The sequence below is a fragment of the Diceros bicornis genome, chromosome 13, assembly GCF_020826845.1.
Source record: "Diceros bicornis minor isolate mBicDic1 chromosome 13, mDicBic1.mat.cur, whole genome shotgun sequence".
Taxonomy (NCBI): Eukaryota; Metazoa; Chordata; class Mammalia; order Perissodactyla; family Rhinocerotidae; genus Diceros; species Diceros bicornis.
Genome location: NC_080752.1, coordinates 26,391,091 through 26,413,737, shown reverse-complemented (window position 1 = coordinate 26,413,737; position 22,647 = coordinate 26,391,091). Strand labels below are relative to the sequence as shown.

The window sequence follows — 22,647 nt, the reverse complement described above, 5'->3', positions numbered from 1 at the left end:
ACTTCTGCCTGTCTGTTCCCTGCCAGATGCTCAGCATCTGGCCCAAGGCCTGGAACGTAGTGGGCTCCCGTTAGCCATCTGCTGGTTGCTGGAAGCGTGTGTCTGGAATAGTCATCCTATGGAGAGCTGTTTAACGTGCGCATGTGATGCTCCAGGAACCGTGCTGAGTGCTTGGCCTTCCTTACCTGGCACTCTTCCCAGCCGTCTCCTTAACCCCACTTTGCAGGTGAGGAAACAGGCCTAGAAAAGTTGTGTGGCTTTCCAAAAGTCACACAGAGCTGCATTCTCTAAGCTGGCATCAGCCGAGGGTGGTCTGGAGGGGCGTGGGGGCAGGTGTGGCTCAAATGATAACAGTAATCAGAGCGAACCATTTCTGGACCATGTGTTCACTCACCTAGCCCCCATGTCTGTGAGAGAGGGGTGACTCAGCCCTCTCCGCTCCACGCATTGTCCCCTCGAATCCTGGCGGCAGTCCGCTGGTACCATTTCTTATCCGTATTTTACGAAGAGACTGAGACACAGGACTGAGACACGGAGAGGGGAAATTACCGCCCAATGGCAGGAGCTGCTAAGTGGCAGAGTCGGGATCTGAGCCCACGGCCCCGTGCTGTTTTGTCTGGCTCTGCTTCTGAAGCTGCTGTCCTGGCCCGAAGCCTCGTGATTGCTCAGGAGCCCGGCCCCCATGGTTTTCCAGGACACCTGCGCCCAACAGGCGGTGCTAGGCGGATCACTTTTGGGAGCGTCGCAGAGGGTGCTTCTTGGGGTAGATGCTAATCAGAATCCTCCTGGCTGCTTCTCAGGGTGGGGCTGCTCCTCCCACTTTAAGCCCTAGAAGCAGGGAGTTACAGGTGCATCTGAGGTGTTGGGAGCCAGAGACGCCTACAGCTCTGAGGTATTCATACTGAATACAAATATTCGTCAGTCCACACTTTGAATTTTTGGATCACACACGGTCTTTATGGAATGCCTGGGGCGGGCCCAGTGCCCTGCTAGATCCCGGGAAATAGCAGCTCACAGTCAAGTTGGAGCCGCCCTGGGTCCCGGCCTGTGCTGTCTGCACTCCAGCTGGACACAGAGTCACAGCAAAAACTTCTCTCACAGGGTCGTGTAGTAATGAAATGAGAGTGTGGTAAGACTCCCGAGGGGCTCCGTAAACATTAGTCTCTCCTTTAGTATTTTAAGCCCAGGGAGAACCAAGCTTAAGATTCATAAGTGGCCTCCAGCCTGGGAAGAGCAAGTGTGAGGCAGTCGCCGGGATCCCTGTGCCAGGCCTGAGGGCTTCTGGGAGGTCTGTGTTACGAGCACGGAAAGGAGCTCTGTATCTCCCTGCCTCAAGTCATGCCAGCAGTGTCTTGGATTCTGGAAGGGAACACAAATGCCCCTGCTAAAAATGCACACAGCCTCAAAGTGTGTGGCCTAGAACGTGAGCCAGTCTGCCTTTGTGTCTCCTCTGCCCCTCCCAGAGACCCTTGACCCACTCCTCACCCAGCCCTACAGCCCTGCTCACCTCTTTCCCCGTGCCCCTGCTGTATCCCCCGGCGCACAGCCCTGCTCCAGCTTCCCTGCGGGGTCTGCCCTCCTCTCCCCTCTGCCCAGGGCGCCTACACCTTCTCCTGCTTGACGCCTTGTTATTCAGGTCTCAGCTCAAATGCACCCTCCCTAGAGAGGCTGCCCAGCCCCCTCATCTGAAGCTGCCTACCCCCCACATCCCACACTGTCCTCTTCAGAGCACCTGATGCCATCTGGCATTGCCCTGTTTACTGATTTATCATCCATCTCTCCAAGCAGAACCCAGGCTGAGGGCAGGTGCTCTGACTTACTCCCCCTAAATGCCAGCGCCGAGCGCAGTGCCTGGCTCCATAAATAGTGAATGAAGGAATGCCTTTGTAGCCATGAAAAGGCTCAGGTCCATCTAAGGCTCAGATGTGCTCAGAGAGATGAGAAACAAGCTGACTTTCCATTTAAAAACATTACTGTATGTCTGCATATGTGTTACCTGTGTGTGGGCATAACCATCCCATAATGTAACCACTCTCTAAAAAGACACCTGGTTTAATTCTGTTTTTGGTCTTGCAAGCAGTGCTTGGGTAATTCCGAGAAGTGGCCTGGAGGCTGACCCCTCGTTCTTGCTTGGCTCTGGTTAGCGCTGCCCTTCCAGCTTTCTGCCAGTGGGTGGCACTGTAGCCACATAAATTTACTTAGGGGCGAAAGACCGGAATTCCTGCCCATTATTTTAGAGGCAATGAGTGACTGTGTGTGTGTGTGTGTGTGTGTCTGGGGGGGCACAACAAGCCCATGCAAATCAGAGTGGGGAAGCCACATGCTGCTCTTGCCTGCTTAGCCCTAGGACCTCTCCCAGTCTCCCTGATCTCCTGCCTTACTGAGATTTGACTCTGGGATGTTTATAGGAACAGAAACCGTCACGGGAGCCCTGACCCCGTGTGCCTGAGAATCACCTGGCAGGGGGTGAAGATGGAGGTCCCTTGGCATCCCTCCAAAGAGGCAGGTCCTGTGGGTTTAGGGTGGGCCAAAGGATGTGCACGCTACCACAGGTGGGAGCAGGCAGCTGGTGGGAAGAGCGCAGACACACCAGGGCTTGAGCTGACCGTCGCCTGCAAGCCTCATATCTCCAACCCTTGCAAATTTGGGGTGCAAAAGGGGTGCTGTGAGAATTACCTGGGAAAGCAAATACTGGGGCTTGCACAGGGCCTGACAGACAGGCCCTCAAAAGTACCTCCGAGGGGTAGCCAGGGAGTGTCTCAGACCCATTTTTTAGGATGCTGTCTAACATCCTAAAAAATACACGACTGCTTTCCGGTAGAAAGGCATAAAAGTGCTAAGTGCTCTGTTTGGCAATGAAGATCCACAGTCCCACTGCTCAGACACAAGGCCGTCTTTTGTGTCGTCCGGTCAGCAACAGATGAAAAATGAGCTGCTTCTCAGTGCTGGTGCCGGGAGGCGCCGAGCCCACGTCAGGCACTGCTGTCCTGTTGAGACGTCCTTTGGGAACATGTTTCAAAGTATTTGTCCCTTCCATCCGGGAAATAATCCCCAATACTGGAAAGGATTTAAGTAAAAGGATGCCCATCTCAAGATTATTTGTAAAAAACTATTGGGATTGACCCAAATCTCTAACACCAGAAGAATATTCCATTCTATTTGGCCATTAAAAATATTTTTCCAGTGGAGTATCATGAAGTGACAGTCATGGAAAGTGTCGTGGAAAGGAATGAGGAAATCCTTCATGTGCCAGTGGAGAATGAGCTCCAGAGTGGACTGTGGAGTGCCTCCAGCTGGGTCCTCACGTGTGGCTGTGCCCACTGGCTGTGTCCCATCGGTTACCGAGGGGGTCCTGGCTGGCCCCGTCACTGGGGGCCAGTGACGAGAGACTGACCTGGTGCCATATACCCTTTTGTTCCTTTTGAATTTTTTGTCGTAAGAATGGGTTACCTATTTGGAGGATAAACAAAATTTAAATAAAAGAGAAGAATAGTGATTGCAAAGAGCTTGTCATAACATGGGCAGGTTATTTTTCCTCCTGTTGAGGGAAAGAAGCAGATTGTGAAAGTGTATATTTAGCTTTTGCACCACTTTATATAAGACTAAAACTGCGAAACAAGGAGCCAGTCAAACAAACAAATGAACCAGTAAAACCCCTATTCTTAGGGAAAAAAGCCTGGAAAGAAAGATCCCAAAATAGAAACCATGGTTATCTTTGGACAGGAGGAGTGATTTCCCCTCCTCTCTCTGTCTACTTTTCTGTATTTCCTAAATTTTCCATCATGAGTATGCGTGTCTGTTTTCACTTTTCATTATGCAAGTGATACATGTCTTTTGTAGAAAAATTAGAAAATAGGAAAAGCCACTTGTAATCCCACCTCTCAGAGAATCACCTTTGTCCAGTGCTTTGGAGTGGTCCTTTCGGATGTTTCTACACTCCCTTGGTTTTGCATTTGGGAATGTGTGGTGTCAATAAACTGCGTTACTTTCACAGTGGAAAAAAAATAAAGAGGTTTCGAGGAGCATCTCCAGAGTAGGGGCTCGCCGGCCGGGCTGACCGTCTCTGGTCTTTGCAGGAGCGCTGCGTGGCCGCGCTGGCTCGGGTCGAGCGCACTGACTTCCTGTCGCCCATGTGCATCGGCGAGGTGGCCCACGTCAGTGCCGGAATCACCTACACCTCCAAGCACTCGGTGGAAGTGCAGGTCAACGTGATGTCTGAAAACATCCTCACAGGTAACTTCTGCGCGCCTCCCCCAGCCAGCTTGGTTGGGAACAACAGTGATGACAGCAGTGACAATAGGGCAGCAGTCCAGCTCACGTCAGTCAAGGGGCTGGTCCTAATAACACTGTCCACGAGTGACCTCCCTTAATTCCTCCCTCCACCTGTGGGCAGGTGCTTCTGCCATCCTCACTTTGCAGATGGGGAAACGGACACAGATTAGTTAAGCAGCGAGCCCAAGATCACACCTCTGGAGCAGGATTCAAGCCCTGGCCGTCGGGCTCCGGCCCTGAGTGTGCAACCACTGCCTGTCCTGCCTTCTGGCCAGCTTGTCCTGGGCAGAGGGGTGGGAGCGGGCTGGGAGGGCACAAGCCATCCTCTGGCCCCTCTGCCACCTCTCACTGCCTGCCTCACCCTTCCCTACCCAGTGGATCTGCCCCGGAAGGCCTGCCCTGACCCTTGACCCTGCTCCCCTGGCCCAGCAAACCAGGCTTAGGCTGCAGCTCACTGGGCGAACCTTTGACTCTGGATCTGAATATTCTTTTCCTCAGTGTGGTAACCATGGAAACCGCTTTTCCTGCTCCCGCTGGGAGCTGCAGGGGAGTGTGGCTCTGTTTGCACTGGCACTCGCTGCTTTTTATAACCAGGCTGCTGATGAGGAAGGCAGGGCCCTTCATCCCCTCGCTGCCCACGTCCTGTCCCAGGCCATGCATCATCCCACACAGAGGAGAGTCCGAGTTGGTTCTGGAGGAAGGAGCTGCCTGGGTCTTGCACCCTCCTTCTGACACCCCCTTCTCGCCTGTGGCTGCCTGCAGAGTGCTGGGCTCAGAGCTCTGTAAGGGGCTCAAGGTTTCTCTCTGCATGGGCCAGGAGCATGGTTATCCATTTGGAACATTCTGGTGACCTCAGCAGGCCCAGCTACAGCACAGTGAATGATTTAGCTGAGCAAGGGCCTGGGGTCAGAGGAGCAGTCAGCGCTCCTGTGCTTCACGGTGTGGCCCAAGCCCTGCGCTCGGCAGGTGGCTCTGGCATCAAGGGGACCTTTTGATGCTGGTCCCAGGCTGTGGCACAGAAGGGTGCCCGGGCACTGTCTTCCCACATTCGGGGGCTTGGAGTCCCTGTCATCCTTCCCTCCACCTGTGGTTTGCCCCACCTGCGGCCCAGACCTCCTCTCCTGGGCTGTGCTGGGGGGGTCGAGCCTCCCCACCTCCCGACGGAAGAGGGGAAATTGCTGTGCACTCGGCTTCTCTTGATCTTCATGCTTATTTGTTGATAGCGATTTCAGCAGTGTTATGTTTTCATCGTGATTTTCCGGTGTCAGGGAGCCAGCGACTTCAAAAGTAGGAGGAGGGGCCTGCTTTACAGATCCCTCTCATCCAAGCCCCCTTTCTTGTATGTCAGAGGCCGCAGCCCAGAGGAACCCCCAATGAACAGAGTGTGGATGGGGAAGAGAGGCGAGGAAACAGGAAGGCCTTCTGGGGCTTTCAAAGCAGAGCTCACCTCCCATCCTTTGTCCTGGTCGAAGTGGGCGCATGTGGGACCTGGGTCTCTATCAGGCCCTCGGGAAATGGGAGAAAGAGAGGAAACACCTTGCTAGGCTGTTGGGTTGAGGGCGGATTTGGAGGCTCCTGCTCCTCAGAGGGAAGAAGGTCCCACATGGGGCCGCTCTGAGCATTAACCGCAGGGAACATGTGAATCTGCTGGTATGTCTCCAACTTGGAACGGACCAGGAGGCGGGGAAAGGTGGGAGCAATCAGAGAGGCCTGCCTTCCTGAGGCCGCCACTACTGACCACCTGGGCCTGGAGAACCGGGGCTCACCTTTGCCTCATAAACCTGCCCCTGGAGGATGTATCTACATCTTCAGGTTTGGCATCTTTGGTCTAGGCTCTCTGGTGCACCTTGGGTGGGACCCTCCACCTGGCTCCCACCGTCTCGAGGCTCAGTGCATCTCTCAGCAACAGCACGCTCAGACTGCATCATAGGTATGCCTGGGGTCTTGGCTTAACTCCCAGCATGGTGGTTCTCAAGGGGACATTTTTGGTTGTCACAGTTGGGGTGGTGCTACTGGCATCCAGTGAGTAGAGGCAGGGATGCTGCTGCATACCCTACAGTGCACAGGATAGCCCGCCACAAAGAGTGATCTGGCCCCAAATGTCTGTAGTGCTGAGGCTGAGAAACCCCACTCTGGATCATGAACTTCTAAGGGAAAGAGTCGTGTCTTCCTCTTCGTGGTAGCTTCCATTGGCTCAAAGCAGATGTAGAATCAGTAATTGATGAGGAAGTGAATGAACAGAGGTTATCAGGAAGATTTGGGCTTCTACGCTGAGATGGGAAGCCGACAGAGGGTTTTGTCTAGAACGACATGCTTGAACTCACTTTCTAAAGGACCCTGCCCACTGTGGGGGGCAGGAGTGGACACAGAGAGGCAGGAGACTCTTGCCCAGAGCCCATGTTGGCAAGAGGGCAGAGTGGGTGAGGTGACAGCCCTCTGGCCCGCCAGTAAGGATGCTTTCCACCTCCTCTGAGCATCCCCAGCTGCCGCAGCCCTCGGCCTTGCTCCTTCCCTGCTAGATGGGCATGCAGAGCCTGAAGGAAAGAACCGGCTGTGAGGAGCCCTGCCATGGGTCTTCACCCTCACGGGACAGCAGGGCAGGTGTGTTATCCCATTGTGCTGATGAGATAATAGAGGCTTGGAGAAGGCAAGGGATGGGCCAGCACTGCTCACCCTTTTGAGTTGGGGCTAGTTCCCCAGCTCTGGTGTTCTCCCAACCTCAGACCTCCCCCATATCATGGGGGACTTGGAGCCCCAAGGCTGTGGCTTTTCTACATGTCTTGGTCATCTTGCCCCAGAGCCCCTGCTGAAGGGCCAGGCGCCCCTTTCTTACTCTCATCTCTGGGTCACCCTCTCTGTGTCTCTCTCATTGCTCCTTCTGTGCATCTGTCTCTCTATCGTCCTTTCTCTGTTTCCATGTTTGGATCTGTGCGAATCTGATTCTGGGACCCTGTATCTTGAGAGGCCTTCCTGTCTTGATGTTTCTCTTTCTGCCCACGTGTCCACTAGGATGTGAGCCCTCTGAGGGCAGGGCTCATGGCTGCCTAGTCCACTGCAGTTCCCCCGATGCCTGGAGCAGTGCCTGGCCCAGTGGGCAGTCGGTGAGCTCTGACAGGTGGAGAGACCGAGATCGGCGAGCAGATGACATACGCAGGGTCACTCGCCCTGACAAGGCTGTCCCATGAAGCTGTTTGTGTGACAGCTTCGTGTGTCTCAACCACAGGAGGCAGGGGTCCCCTGTTCTGTGTGTCCCCCTCGACCGGGGACTGTGCTGCCTGTCACAAGGCAGCCAAGCGAGCACACGCCCAGGCAGACAACCAGCAAACGTTTGCCTTGCAGACGGCTCATTCATCTCCAGCAACTGTCAAAATATTAAGCTAACTGGGACATGATTGCTGCGAATTGCTCCAGAAAATATCTCAGAACTCTTAAGATTTTAAAATAGATGTTTTTAATGCTGCAGTTGTCTTTTGATGGTTTTATTAAATGATGGAGAAAGTACAATTAGCATGTTTTGCCTCATTTGCTCCACGGTGTTCATTTAGGTCTAGAGGAGGGCCACTCGGGGTTTCCATGGAAACCAGCTTGTCAGGCTGGCTCTAGCCCAGTCAAACTGGAAATCTTTATTCCCAAAAGCAGGTTGTCAGATTCACTTTCAGTCAAAGTGCAGGGAAAATATTTTCCCATATTATTTGCCTATGGTTCCCAAGCGCAGGGAGCCTCTTATCCTGATGGTGCCACTGTGTCAGGGCTGAGGGAGGGACACAGGGCCACCCCCATGGGCCTCGCCCTCTTTCTAATTGACCCCTTGACACTTGGCTTGGTCTTTAGGGGAGGAAACTGAAGCCCCAGGTTCGCCTTGGGGAGGGCCGGTCAGAGGGAACTGGTAGGAAGGGAGCTCCTGGTGGGACTTTGGGGAGGAAGCCCGGGCTGCTCCCTGCCTTCTCCGCGTCCTCTCTCTCTATCCTGCAGTTTTGCTATTCTTCTCTACATTGAGAATCTTCCATGTTGAAAAGACAACTTTTTAAAGACATCCTTGCAAATATTTCCCTGAAAGTACTGGGCACTGGGAGGCCTGCGTCTATACTCAGAAAGGTACCAAGTTGCTGTGTGACCCTAGGTAAACCCATAACCTCTCTGAGCTTCAGGCTCCTCCTGTACAAGTGAGGGGTGTGGACCAAGTGATCTCCAGGCACGTTTTGGCACCAAAGGGCCAGGAGCCTGTGATTCTCAGCCCAGATGGGCCTCCCTGCCCTGGCAGCCCCACTCTGCCCTGAGGCCAGGCTCAGTGCCCCAAGAAAGTTCTGTTTCCTGCCATTCTGCCCAGAGTCGAAGTCAGCAGCACATAGCCCATCTCTGGATTGGGGCTCTGAGTCAGCTGGCAGCAAATTCACGCTTCTGGCATGTGTAAATGACCAAACTCCCCTTCTGTGTCACTGCCTGCAAAGATGAGCGTGCCTGGAGTCAGTGCCCTCCAGGTGTGGGTCCTCCGTGGTAGAAAGTGCTACAAAGCCAACAGGCCCGGGACCCCCCGCTCCCCCGGGCTTAACCCATGTGATCTGAAGTCTTTCCGGCAGCCTCTGGAGAGGGGCAGCATTGTGGGGGGCCACAGCCTCTCCCACGCTCTCTGCCCACACTCTGTGCCCACGATCTCTCTCTTTTTTTTTTTTTTTGTGAGGAAGATCAGCCCTGAGCTAACATCCATGCCAGTCCTCCTCTTTTTTGCTGAAGAAGACTGGCCCTTAGTGCCCATCTTCCTCAACTTCATGTGGGATGCCGCCACAGCATGGCCTGACAAGCAGTGCGTTGGTGGGAGCCCAGGAGCTGAACCCGGGCCGCGAGCAGCAGAGTGCGTGCACTTAAACGCTATGCCACGGGGCTGACCCCTCCACGCTCTCACCTGGAGGCTAATGGAGGCCTTGGGGGTCTTGGGTTCAGAGGCCTTGCGGGTCGGGGACCAGAGGCGGTGGTGTTTCAGTTCCTGCTCACTCCCAGGCCATCACTCACGTGATTTTCTTCTCTGAAGGTACCAAAAAGCTGACCAATAAGGCCACCCTGTGGTATGTGCCCCTGTCGCTGAAGAACGTGGACAAGGTCCTGGAGGTGCCTCCAGTCGTGGTAAGGAGGCCCCTTCCACTTTTTGCTGGGGCAAGCCACAGAGGCCCGTCACTGCCATCTCCTGTGATGGCAGGAGGCGTCCTAGGAGAGCAGCAGTGGGGGTGTGGGTGGGTCTGCCAGCAGGAAGTGCCAGTGGGGGGGCGCTCCCTGTCTGGGCTCTCACAGTGCGGGTTTAATTCATGCCGGGAATGCGAGTGTGGGTGACCCAGACCCTGTGGACGCCTTCCTGGAGGACCCTTCATCACACTCCCTGACCAGAGGAAGGGCGGGTGCCAGGAGCGTGCCGGTGAAGAGTCCTCTGCCGAGAGCCAGGACCTCCAGGCACCCCCCGCAGGCCAGCGGCTCCCCCTCTCGGCCCCTGAGGAAGCGGATGCTAAGGCACCTCTTGTTCAGCCTCTCCTCTCCCCTCGTGGCCCCTGCTGGTGTCCACCTCCTCCCTTGCTTTCTCTCCTTTTGGTTTTGCCGTAGAGACGCATCTCTGCGTCAAGACTTCATCCCAGTAGGGTGGGGCAAGAGGCTCCGGGAGGGCGAACACTGGCCGATGAGGGATTTAGTTCCTTCCCTAACAGGACTCCCACACCTCCCCCTGTGACTCCCGAGTCCCTGCGTGTTCCAAGGACACGCGTGATCGGCTCCTCCGTGGAGGCCTGCTGCTCTCTGCTCTCTCTCTTCTCTACAAGGAGAAGGCAGTTTTTAGAGGGAAACAGCCCAACGCTCTAGCAGCATCTGCCCCTGCAGGGAGCGTTTTCCTACAGTCGAGATATATATAGAAAAATTTTTTTAAAATAATAGAACCGGGAACTTAGAACTGGTGCCTGCTCTTCTTGCTTACAGGGCTCACGGAGAAGCCGGGTGCTTCTGGCACCCACGGTCCCTGTCCTCCTCCTTGGTGTCCTCCCCCTCTCTCCAGTCACGGGGACTCCCAGGTCCAGGCCCTGCCCACCTGTAGGAGGCCAGCTCTGTCTCTCACCTGCCGGCCTTCCCATGGCCCTGGGCCACCTGGGGTGATGGGGGACTTGCTCCGTGGGCCACTGCAGGTGTAAGACTTCGGGGGGCGCTCCTCGTGCCGGGCTGTGTCTGATGGGGCCCCTGGAGGGCAGTCAAGGGCCGGGGGGTGTTTCCCCAGGTGGAGTGGCCGGCTGCTGGTCTCCAGCTGTCATTAGTCTGGACCTTAAAAGACTACCTTTTTAAGGTAGTTTAAGGGTGACGGGGAGCCCTCTTCACGTTGAATGGGAGGGGCTCTTCGACCTTGGCCTGGGTGCGGTCAGTGGTCCATCCTTTGATGCTGTGAGAGCAGGGTGGTGGTGCCACCAACGCTCGGCCAGCATGGGTGCTACCCGTCCCTCTACATGTGAGGAGAGCAGGCGGGAGCTCAGGGCCAGGGTGTGGAGCCATATGGTTCCCACGAGTCCCACCTGTATGATTTTCCTGGGGCTGCTGTGACCAAGTCCCACAGGCTGGGAGGCTTAAAACAATAGACATTTATTCTCAGTCTGGAGGCCAGGAGTCCAAGTTCCAAGTGTGGGCAGGGACGTGCTCCCTCCAGAGATTCTAGAGGACGATTCTTCCTGCCTCTTCCAGCTGCTGGTGGCTGCTGGCATTCCTCGGCTTGTGGCTGCATCACTATAACCTCTGCCTCTGTTGTCACCTGGCTGTCTTCCTGTGTGTGTGTTTCTGAATCTCTTTCTCCTTTTACGGACACTTGTCATTGGATTTAGGGTCCATCCTGCGCCAGTATGACCTCATCTTAACTAATTACACCCGCACAGACCCTAGTTCCAAAAGAGGTCACACGCACAGGTTCCAGGTGGACAGGAATTTTGTGGGACACTGTTCAACCCAGAACACTGCCCTTCAGGCCAACCCAGCCCCCCCAGCTCTCCTCTCTCTTTGTCTCTCCCTCTCCCTCCCTTCCTCCCTCTTTGTCTCTGTCTCCCTGTTTCTCTCTCTGTCTCTCTCTCTGTGAGGTGGAAACTGCGTCATTTTCAAGCGGCACTAACTGGGGGGTTTTAAGATCCAAGAAGCTGGAGTGAGTTGGAGGCACAGTGACTGTTCTCTTTAGAAATTACAAGTGTGGCTACCTCTGCTTTCATCTTTCCCACTAAGCACTTGCTGTTAAATTAGTCACATCACATGTAAATACTCAAACACAATTATTTAACTGATTTAATTTTCAGGTGCTACAAAATTTGGAAGTCTCTAGCATGCCATATCTCTGGCTTCAGTGCCATATGATGCATCTTAAGGGACGGATACTGGAGGAGGAGTCCTGGGCTAAACACATTAGCTTTTGCTTCCTCTGGCTCCTCAGGGCCCTCGGGCTGAGAGCTCGTTGGGCCTTAGCCTGCGGGGGAGGGGCAGGCAGCATCAGACTCACTGCTTCCCTTCCCCGTGCCCCCAGGGACAGGGCAGCTCTCGCCATTGCCTCGCCCCTCCCTCCATCGCCTCGCCGTCGCCTCTTCCCTGCTCTCCCTCCCACATCCTGAAGGAGCCCGGTAGCTTTCCCATCCCCTTTGTTTAGTCGGGTTTGACAAGACATAAATATCAACTTTGCCCTTGAGAGGGGTGTGTTGAAACCATTCCACTGGGCGGAAGCAGAGAGAGCTCCAGATGGGAGAAGCCACACAGCTCCCAGCTGCAGCCGTCGCTAATGTTTATTTGCGCTTTCTTCCCCCCACGCATGCTAGGCCCAGATATGAGCCTTCAGTTGATGAAATATAGGTCGCTGTTTTCATTGGCATGGCCTGGCCAGAGTCCTGATCCTGGGAAGCCGGTGTCTTTCTCCGTCCGGCTGCAGTGGGCTTTTACGCTTGTCTGCTGGCAGCTTGGCCACAAGGCTTCCTTCTCTACATCCTGCCAGCATCCTCCTGCCTGCCCTTTGCAGCTGGCTGTCGTTTATTTAAGAACACACACGCCTGCGTGTGTGTATCTATCTCACACGTACCTCTCATACGTATATACATATTACACACGTTTATCACACATCTATCTCAATACACATGTGTAGCTATCACACACACATAGAAGCCTCACACACAGAACACGCCTCTCTCTCCACACACAATTCATGCACTCACCCCCTACATACACACACCTCCCCCCAACACGCGTGCATGCGCGTGTGTGGATTTACTGCACGTGTGCATCTCCCTGGAAGAAGCCCAGCTGCCTGCCCAGTGTAGCGTCATTTGGTGTAGGACTTTGCCACTTTGCTCCACCTTTTCTCCCAGGGAACAGGGACCTCAATGGCCCTATGATGGAAAAAGAGACCGCTGCAGTGGCTGGAGGGCAGCTGTAGCCCTGGACAGGCTGGAGTGGCCGTTGGAGAATGGACACTGGTTTTTTTCAATGGCTGAATGTGTGAATGTGTGCTTGAGTTAAGAGGCTCTCACAGACTGTTGCCCTGGATGTCTGGGCTGAGCTGTTTTCTGCTGCAAATCAGAGGGTTTGATGAGCCCTTGGGAGTGAGAACTGGATGCCAGCCCGTCATTAGAATGTTCTAGTGATTCTGTTTCCAGATTTAAAGCCAGCAGGGAAGTGTTTGTGCGGAGGCTGTGTTTTCTCGTCCTTTGGGCGCGTGTCAGGACTGGGGCCTCCATCAGTCCCCGTGTGACTGCAGAGGTCTGACAAGTGTGCTGGACACAGTAAGGATTTATGAGACTGGGGAGGTTAGTTCTTTTTAAAAAAATCTCTTTAAAAGATATTTCTTGAGGGCATTTAAGTTCAGCCATCAATTGTACTAGATAGGCACAGCACAGACTCTCCTCTTAACGGTCATTGCTTCGGACAGTGGAACGTTAGGAAATAGTTTATTTATGGAGGAAAAGGTTAAATTGTCCACTGCAAACTTAAACACTCTCCAAGGTTTGTTTCTTTTGAACAACCCACTCCGCTCCTTTCGCACCCGCCTTTCGAGATGGGCTCTCAAGCCTGAGATAATGGTAATTAAGCCACAGAATGGTGTTTAGACCCTGTATGATTTTGGAGCAGAGCCACAAGCAGGAAAATTGAGACATTTAAAACTGGCTTTTGAAAGAAGGTCTGAAATAGCCGTCCAAAGTGAATTTGTTTAAGTCAGAGAGGCTTCAGTGGGGGCAGAGAGGAGCATGCGGATCCCTGAGCTTGGTGGCTTCTCCATGGGCTCAGCTGGAAATGCTGGTTGAGTGAATGAAAGGGCAGAAGTCAGAGCTAATCCAAAGGAGAGTGGTCTGCAGGGAGGGCCTGGGCTCTGGGGACAGGAAGGGAGAGGGCACCTGGGGGAAGTGGGCAGTCAGAGGGCCTGTGGGCCCAGCCTGGGGCTTCTCTGAGGGGTTCCTGGGGGGAGTTCCCTACACTGGGCTGGAGGACTGTGGGCATGTGAGGGCCTGACACCCTCCATTATGCCCAAAGGACTCAGGAGCCCCAGTGTTTGTGCCAAGTTTTATATTCACGTTTATTTATTTATTTATTTATTTTTATTTTTTATTTTATTTTTTTTTGTCAGGAAGATCAGCCCTGAGCTAACATCTATGCCTATCCTCCTCTTTTTGCTGAGGAAGACTGGCCCTGGGCTAACATCCGTGCCCATCTTCCTCTAGTTTATGTGGGATGCCGCCACAGCACAGCCTGACAGGCAGTGCGTCGGTGCGCGCCCGGGATCTGAACCCAGGCCGCTAGCGGCAGAGCACACGCACTTAACCGCTACACCACGGGGCCAGGCCCTCACGTTTATTTTTAACGTCTTGGCTGTCTTAGTTTTGGTACACATTCCCTGCAAATGTGTAGCCTGTTTGACTGGCCGGGGGTCATCAGAGCAAGGCTGCCCCGGGTCAGGGGCACATGGGAACCTGTTCTCTCCCCCCCCCGTCTGTGGGAGAGGGGGTGCGGCCTTTCAGGGGCTCCCTGACTGTAGTTCTACATCCTGGAAAGAATCCTAAGAAGGAATGGGGCAGGTGTAAAGTGATAAGTGACTGCAATGGTTGGTATGATATTGTTTTAATAGTGAAAAACTGGGAGCAAGCTACATGCCCGTATATGATGGATCCATCACATAAATTATGTTAGGTTGATACAGTAAGAGGAGGAAATGCTGCTACTTTTAGACTTCACGTACAGCATGGTAGAACTTGTTATATAGCCACGGGCATAAGAATAACTCAACGAAGGATTTGACCAAACATTTGACCTAGGGTATCTCGGGGGACAAAGGGCCTACATGATATTTTCACCTTTGCTGTATTTTTTTTTTTTTTTTTTTTTTGGTGAGGAAGATTAGCCTTGAGTTAACATCCGATGCCAATCCTCCTCTTTTTGCTGAGGGAGATTGGCCCTGGGCTAACATCCATGCCCATCTTCCTCTACTTTATATGGGACGCTGCCACAGCATGGCTTGACAAGCAGTGCATAGGTCCGTGCCTGGGATCCGAACGTGTGAACCCGGGGCCACCGAAGTGGAGCACACAAACTTAACCACTATGCCACCGGGCCGGCCCCTGCTGTATTTTTATTATTTATATCAAATATATGTTATCAGAAAAAGGATAGTTCCAGTTACAAAAAGGCAGGCCACACAAGGGGCCGACAGCCCTGAACCTGGGAGGCTGAGCCACACCCGGCCAGGGAGGGCAAGGGGAGGATGGCCGAGCCCACTGCTGCAGCCTGACCCCGTGTCTGTGCTTCCCCACAGTACTCCCGGCAGGAACAAGAGGAGGAGGGCCGCAAGCGGTACGAGGCCCAGAAACTGGAGCGCATGGAGACCAAGTGGAGGAACGGGGACATCGTCCAGCCCGTCCTGAATCCAGGTACAAGCTGGGGCGTGGGATGGGGGGCTGATATCGTCGGCAGAGCAGAACATAGCCAGTTCATGAATGTCCTCCTCTTGGGGCCCCCGTCTCCTGGGACCACGCTCTCTGCGTTCCCAGGGGGCTGTCCCCTTGCCCTGCCCTGTGCCATATAAACCCCTTCCCAAGTGGCACAGCCAGCAAGGAGGATGATGAGTCAGCTCAGCAAGTCCCTGGAGGCCTCGGGGCATCTGTTCCCATGGAGTGTTGAACGGGTGGCCCTGCGTGTGTGGAGGGGGCCCACTGCCTAGGCAGAGAGATGCACACCTGCTCACGGAGAATTTGCTTTTGTTGCATCTGTCCTCCAAGTTCACCCAGGAGCATGTTTTTGATGGGATTTCCAGCTCACAAAAAAATAGAGAAAACGCAGCCTTCCCACATTCTTCTTCACTGGCCCGTTCGCCCAGATGTCGCCTTGGTAACCAGACTCTGGCCACCGTGGCCGCGAGGGTGAGAAAGCTCTGTGGGTGCACAGGCTCCCTTTTAGGGCTGCTTCCTTCTAGTCTTGCATCGTTGGCCTTCGAGTCCAGGGTGGGCCGGCTTTACCAAAATGTCCATCCAAAATCCAAACATAGAGATAAGGGATGCTTTCCCTCCAGAAAAGACTTTTCCTCCCAGAGTCCTTAACAGAGGACTCCCCTGGCGTGCAGACACAGTTCAGGGCAGGCGCTTCGGGGGCGTCTGTTCCCATCGGGACATGGTGAGCCCTTGGGATGGTGAATCTTCCTGGTAGCGTGCCTCACCCCTCTGCACACACGATGACCACATCGTATCAGGTGGAGAGGACTCTCGAGAACGTGCTGTGTGCTTCTGTGCCTCGTAGCGATGGCCTGGGCTCCTGTGGCGTCCATTCTGCGCAGGTTCCACAGGGCGACACCTCAGGGCCCTGGACGCGGGTGGTGTTTGAGTTCTGGCTTTGGTCCTTGGCAGCTGTCTGCGGACCTGCCCGAATAATCCCGTTCCTCACGGCAAAGCTGCTCAGCATGCGCTGGCCTCTGCCCCTCCAAGCTCTGCCTGGCCCCTGCTGATGAGGAACGTGGTGAGCTCCAGGACACAGACTGGATGAAATTCCGGCTGCCCGCCTGCCTTGCTGGCTGCAGTCCACATTTGGCATTGGGTGGGGGTTGGGAGCACTGGTGAAAACCCAGCAGGTGTGTGGATCAGGACAGGACTTTCTCAGTTTCGAGTTCTGTTGTTTAGCCTGTGTGTACCTGATTTCTCAGGCAGTGTCTACTCGGTTTGCATAGGAATCTGCAAATCTTTTGGTCTCCCCGTGCTTGTCTCTCCCTTATCCTTCCCGTGTTCCACCCTCGCCGTGCCCAAAGCGAAGACCGGTGGACTGTGCGTGGGTTGGTGTCTTTACTGTTCTTTTCACATCTGCTTTTCAACAAACATCAAAACAAAGAAATTTTACCAGTCGGTGTTAATAGAAAGGAGGTTGCTGCTTTTCTGAAACCCCAATGAAGTGGTAGCTTTTAAAAATAAAATGTAAACAGGGGCTGGCCCCGTGGCATAGCGGTTAAGTGCGCGCGCTCCGCTACTGGTGGCCCGGGTTCAGATCCCGGGCGCGCACCGACACACCGCTTCTCCGGCCATGCTGAGGCCATATCCCACATACAGCAACTAGAAGGATGTGCAACTATGACATACAACTATCTACTGGGGCTTTGGGGAAAAACAGGAGGAGGATTGGCAGTGGATGTTAGCTCAGAGCCGGTCTTCCTCAGCAAAAAAAAAAAAAGAGGAGGATTAGCATGGATGTTAGCTCAGGGCTGATCTTCCTCACACACACAAAAATAATAATCAAATCAAATCAAATCAAATGTAAACAGATAGTCAGTTTATACCAGTACTCCACCAGACAGGCCTGGGATCTCTTGTGATGACTCAAGTGTACCCAGGCTCTGGGGGCGTGAGCCACGGGCAGAGAGCGACCCCAGGCCCAGGCCCTGTTTTTGGGAGGGCAGGCAAGCAAGCAGGTCAGGCAGAGGCGCCAGGGACTGCAAAGTGACGCAAGGGAGCAGAGATGCCCCAGGAAAGACGCGGATTCGGTGCTGAGGCTGTTCCTGGGAGAAGCTGGAGTGGGCTGAATGGTGGCCCACCTAGAAGACATGTCCATGTCCCAATCCCTGGACCCTGTGGCTGTGACCTGATTGCAGATGTAATCAAGTAAGGATCTCAAGATGAGGTCATCCTGATTACTCACGTGGGCCCCAAAGCCAGAGACCAGTGTCCTTATGGGAGACAGAAGGTGAGAGACAGTGTCAGCCCAACAGAGGCAAGGAGGGGAGCTGGGAGGAGGCGCTGGGTGGCATGTGGGGCTGCTCGGACCCCCCACTCTGTGTGCGAGTTCTGGCGAGTGTTTGGGGTGGGAGCTGGGGCCGAGGGCTGAGTCTCAGCTTTGAGAACTGTGAGGTTAATCCTGCTTTAACTCCTTTGACTGACCGTCTGGGAAATTAAAATTACTCAGGGTTTTCAATCAGTTTAAATTCCTTCACTCGTGAGATTATTTTCCATTTGTTGTCCTCTGTTTGTAAATCTAACGGGTAATATTTTTCAGGCTCTATTATTCTTCAGGGGTATTAGTCAAAGGTGGCAATCTGAATCGCAAGATTTCTTGGTAGATTTTTACAAGCTTTTATTTTTTTCCTTTTTTATGTTCCAATAAAGATGCATCTTTCTCAGATGATTGGATTAGGGACTGGCTTTTAACTATTTCTTAAGGAAATCGCGTATCCATTCTTTGGTCTTTTTGACCGTCATCTGCCTTTCTGCCTTTAGTCTCCTGGTGGAACCGGCATCACCCTGGCAGAGTGGGGCTGGTCTCCTCCAAGTGGGGCTCCCGGTGCCTGGAGCGGGGCTGGGCTCACCCAGGACAGCCACCATCTCCTGTGTGGTGGTGGCTCGGCGTGGGCTGGATTTGGCGGCTGTGGTTGTGTCAACAGGGCCAGCAGCTCAGAGGGAAGGGCAGAGTGGGGTCTTGCTAACATTCGTGCCTTTTCCCATGAGAGGAGCCCCCTCCCTGCCCCGATGAGGTGGGGTTGGTCCTAGACTTGCTACCCTCCTGGCCCTTCATCCCCACCACCATCCGCCCGAAACTCCCTGTATCTGCCACTCTCCATCACTTTTGAAACCAGAACCGGATTTCTGCTGTCAGGACTGTTGCCTAGCAACCCCATGAGGGGCCGACCTCATCCTTCAGGTGTCTTTTCAGAGAGTCTGGTAGTTCTTTAAATCCTAGTTTATCTTATTGTTCTCCATCTGACAAGAGAAAATATACTTACTTTGAACTCCTCAATCCACTGCTGTTACTTGTCCAGCTTTAACCACATAGGGACTTTTTGGCCATATGACTGACCATCCGTTTTTGGGGCTGTTGGGTTTATGGCAAAATCAGCCCTGCCTCAGATGAATTCAAGTGCCTGCCTCATCCCTGGCCCTTGGGTTTGAAACAGTGTTCACCTTGAAGTGTGGTCCCCCCGCCAGTGCAGCTGGGGTCTTGGCAAGTCAGACCAGCGCCTGGTTCTTGGGCTGGGCCCGGGCTCTGCGTCCCTGGTGTCAGCCAATGCCTGGCTACCCGTGAAGGCAGATTAGCTCTGAGCCGATCACGAGAGTGCTCGGTGCCCGTCAGGGGGCTCACCCTGAGTGGGAGAGACTTCTCCCCAGGGTCTGGCCAGGCCGCATCATCCTGCTCCCATCAGCACTCATTCTGGGGAGGGAGTGAGGCATAGGGGAGTCGGGGGCGGGGAAGAGGGGGTAGGAATGTAGGTTCTGGAGTCGGATTGCCGGGTTTAAATCCCAGCTCTGCCTCCATGGGGACTTAACCTCTCTGTGCCTCAGTTTCCTCAGCTGGAAACACAGAAAAAGGGAGTTGTGTATTTGTTGATGGCCATGTTGAATCTCACCCATTGCTGCCCTGGGGACCTAACTCAGGTTCTCGACATCATTTTGCAATTGCAGGTTCAAAGATTAGACACTGTATCAGTCAAGGTCATGGTCGCTGCTACACCCTAAAATCCAAGTACATAACTCAGTAGAGGTTATTTCTTATAAAGTCCAAATCGAGTGTTTCTAATCAGGGGGTCTCCTCCAGAAGGTGGGTACTCAGGCGTTCAGGCCCCTTCAGTCTTGTAGGTCCAAATCTTTAATAAATAGCTTTTGGGGTTACCTCGGAAGAGGAAAGAGCAAGGAGGCCCACACATCTGGGGTTTTTCTGGGTTGGGCCTGGAGGCAGCATGTAGCACTTCTCCTCATGCCCCTTTGGCGGGAGAGCAGCTTGCAGAGGAGGCGGGAAGTGTAGCCTAGCTGTGCGCCGAGGATCATGAGGAGACGAGGCTGCCCATCCAGCCTTCCTGTCACCAAGTCCCCTTTCATTCTTTGCACACCCTGGACACCTCACCCTCAAGGGCAATGACCCGAAGTCTGTCCAGCCACCACATGACCTCAGAGCGCAGTGTTGTGGGTCACGTGTGGTCTTCACTGAGTTCAGACTCGGTACCTCGTGGTCCGGTCGCTGATAAACTAGAGGAGGAGCTGTCTGCACTCATTACACAGGGTGGGACAGGGAAAGGAGGATAACACGGGGCCCTGGACAGGATGTGATGAGACCCGCCAGGGTGTGATGCGGTGGCAGTGGGGGAGGGCCTGGATGAGACCCCGATTCCGCTCTCGGGTGGGATCTCCATGGCCCCTGGCTCTGCTGTCTGGAAGGTTCTTCCTTGCCCACTACCCTCCATGACCTCATCCAAAGTGGGCTCCGGGGAATGGGGTTCGCAGCCCACCTCCTGCTCCTCTAAGTTTGGGGACCCAGAGGTTATTTTAAGGCTTGACCAGTCAAAAGCCTTTTTAGTCCAGGCCTTGAATTCAGTCACCTTCTACACTTAGTAGGTCGTTCCACGTGACAGGCCCACCCCCAAGCTCTTTCCAGGCATAGGTTCAAGCCTGGTGTGTTGTGTTCCTTCCTCACCCACGCCTCTCTCTCAACTCGACGGGGCTTCCTTGAGGCTCTCTGGTAGACACACTTAGGGGGACTATACCCTTAACCTGATTTTTGACACAAGGCTGAGTCTTAATGGGCTTTTGGTCTCAAAGTCTCCCTCAGTCCCAGGTCCAGAAGCAATAGGCTTTCCCAGTCTTTTAATGCCCCAAATTTCTGGACTCTATTCACTTGCAGTTCTGCCTACAAACTGGCTGTTTCTTTCTTGAGCTCATTTCTTCCTGACCTTCCTTGCTAAGAGCAGAAAGTCACAGCTCACTGATCACTCTGCCTCTGCAGCCATGTCCCTTGGTGTTGTAGCTCCATGGGCATATTGTTAGGTTGACCAGTGTCCCCCCCTTTTAAGCCAGGGTGATTATAAACAGTGTCTCCTTGGCCTCTGAAAACAAAGGTTTTCATTTGAGCAGCACCCCACTTCTGGTGCTGATGTATGTATTTTTTAAGGCAACACTGGCAGATAACCCCCAAATCTCTGTGGCTTCACCTTACACTTGGCAGATACCCTTCACATCTCCCTTGGTTCGCCTCAGAAACAGAACATGAAAGAACAGGAGAGAGGCCATTGAGGATGGCCAGGGCCAGGAAGTGCCTGTGCCAGGGACCGTGAACCAAACACGAGAGAAATTAGACACAGCCCCTCACACGCAGAGCCCTGTAGGTTACAGTTCACGGCCAAGGAAAGGAGGACTTGGGGCGTATGGGTGTATTCTTTTTTTCCCTGTCAGAATTTTGGTGCTCTCACTTATTAAAAGCTCATCAATGCAAGTCATAAGAACATTAAATTATTAGACGTGGCTTAATTGACATTTTGAAACATTACTGCATAACACTGGGGCCATGTCTTTGGCTAGGTTGTTATAGTTATTTCAAATGGCTTGTCATTTGAATAAGTAGATATATGGCATGACAGAGATATTTGTGTGCAATTTTCCATTGTTTGAAATTTTAAAAAATTCTTTTGTCGTTGTCCACACACAGATCTCTTAGCTGGTCAAAGCAGTTCCTGAGATTGGGCCAAATTTGAGGCTTTTCATTTCCATTCATGCTGTAAAATAGTTGCTTTCATGTCTTTTGTGAGAGGAACACAAAGCAAATGAAAGCAGCTTAGCATGTTCACGGTTCTTGGTTCTTGGGGCGTTTTGCTCTCGCCCGCATGCTTTGCAGGGAGACAGTCCTTTGCAACTGAGGGCATTGTGGGCCAGGCAGCGCTGGCTGGCGGTGTTTCTCTGAGGGTTGTGGTGGCCGAGGTACTTCGTTGGCGTCCTTCATGACTCCTCGGGCTGTGGCCCTCCACCGATTTCCCCAGGCAGAGTCCAGGCATCTGAGGCCCCTGAGGCCGGTGTAGCTGTGGCCCTGGGTGGACCCTAACTAGCAAGGTCTACTACCCACACCTCCCATAGCACAACAAGGATTTCTGATACGTCTTTTCCACTTCCAAGTGACGTTAGGAACTGGGGAGGGCAGAGTCTTGGATTCCTTCTCGGCCTCCCTTCTCATCCCGTGCAGCCGCTCAGGGCGTGCTACATTCCCCCAAGACCCAAGGCCCAGCCTGGTCTCGGATAGTCCGGGCTGCTCTGAGGGGCAGCTGGGTCTTGGTAGGCCTGCGCTGAGGGGCAGCTGGGAGCAGGATCATCTCTTTCTTTGGGTCAAAGCCACAGGTCATGTGCACTGACTACAGTCCCAGGGGACAGCAGGGGACACCCAGAGCTCCTCTCCTGGGAGCCTTTACCCACATGCCCCTTCGCTCGGAGTTGTTGATGTTGTCTGTTGGTTGGCTTTAGATAGTCTCCTCGTGCGCCAGCTCCCGGAGCTGCTCACCTGCGAGGACCACTTGGCCTACATCCAAAAGGGTGGGCTGGATGGCGGAGTCCCCAGAATGTGGCCTCTCAGGAGGGAATTCTCTGCTCTGCTGCTGCCCACCAGCTCCTGACTCCATGACAGTCTGCTTCTTCCTACCCCCCTGCGCAAGGGTTCACCCCCGGCAGGGCCTGAGGCAGGAACAAGGGACCTCATGTGGCGGCCAGCGCCTGCCTCCAACAGGAAAGAAGGCAGAGGGAGCAGGCCAGGCACCAGAGCCCTCGGAGACGGGAACTGACTGAGATAAAAATGAGACTCCCACTCCAGAGTCAGAACCACTTCGTCCCTTCTGAAGCACCCAAGGGAGGGCCCTTCGGCCGGGAGCATCTCAAGGTGCTCGAGCAGTGCTTGTGCTCCTCTCCTGGCCTCAGAGGCCTCTCGGAGCAGATGGCACTTCACACACGAGCTCGAAACTTGAGTCTCATCACTCTAAGCTCTGAGGCTCGAGAACAAATAGAAAATTTCTGAGTGTGGAAGTAAATACTTAATGCCCTGGCTCGCCTGAACTCATTTTCCTGCTTTGTGACCCCTTCAGGCCACCACTCAGTTTGAAATCCCATGTGGGGAGCATCAGACAAAGTCTCG

At 53.8% G+C, this 22,647-nt stretch overlaps 1 protein-coding gene across 2 annotated transcripts in view; it reads left to right on the top strand.

Annotated features, from left to right (window-relative positions):
- Window positions 1-22,647, top strand: part of ACOT7 (acyl-CoA thioesterase 7) — a 119,251-nt gene that overhangs the window by 40,325 nt on the left and 56,279 nt on the right. For both annotated transcript variants that reach the window (XM_058552769.1, XM_058552768.1), the window contains 3 exons: window positions 4,077-4,233; window positions 9,299-9,390; window positions 15,056-15,170. In XM_058552769.1, the coding sequence (XP_058408752.1) occupies window positions 4,077-4,233; window positions 9,299-9,390; window positions 15,056-15,170 (364 nt within the window). The remainder of the gene's footprint in view (window positions 1-4,076; window positions 4,234-9,298; window positions 9,391-15,055; window positions 15,171-22,647) is intronic.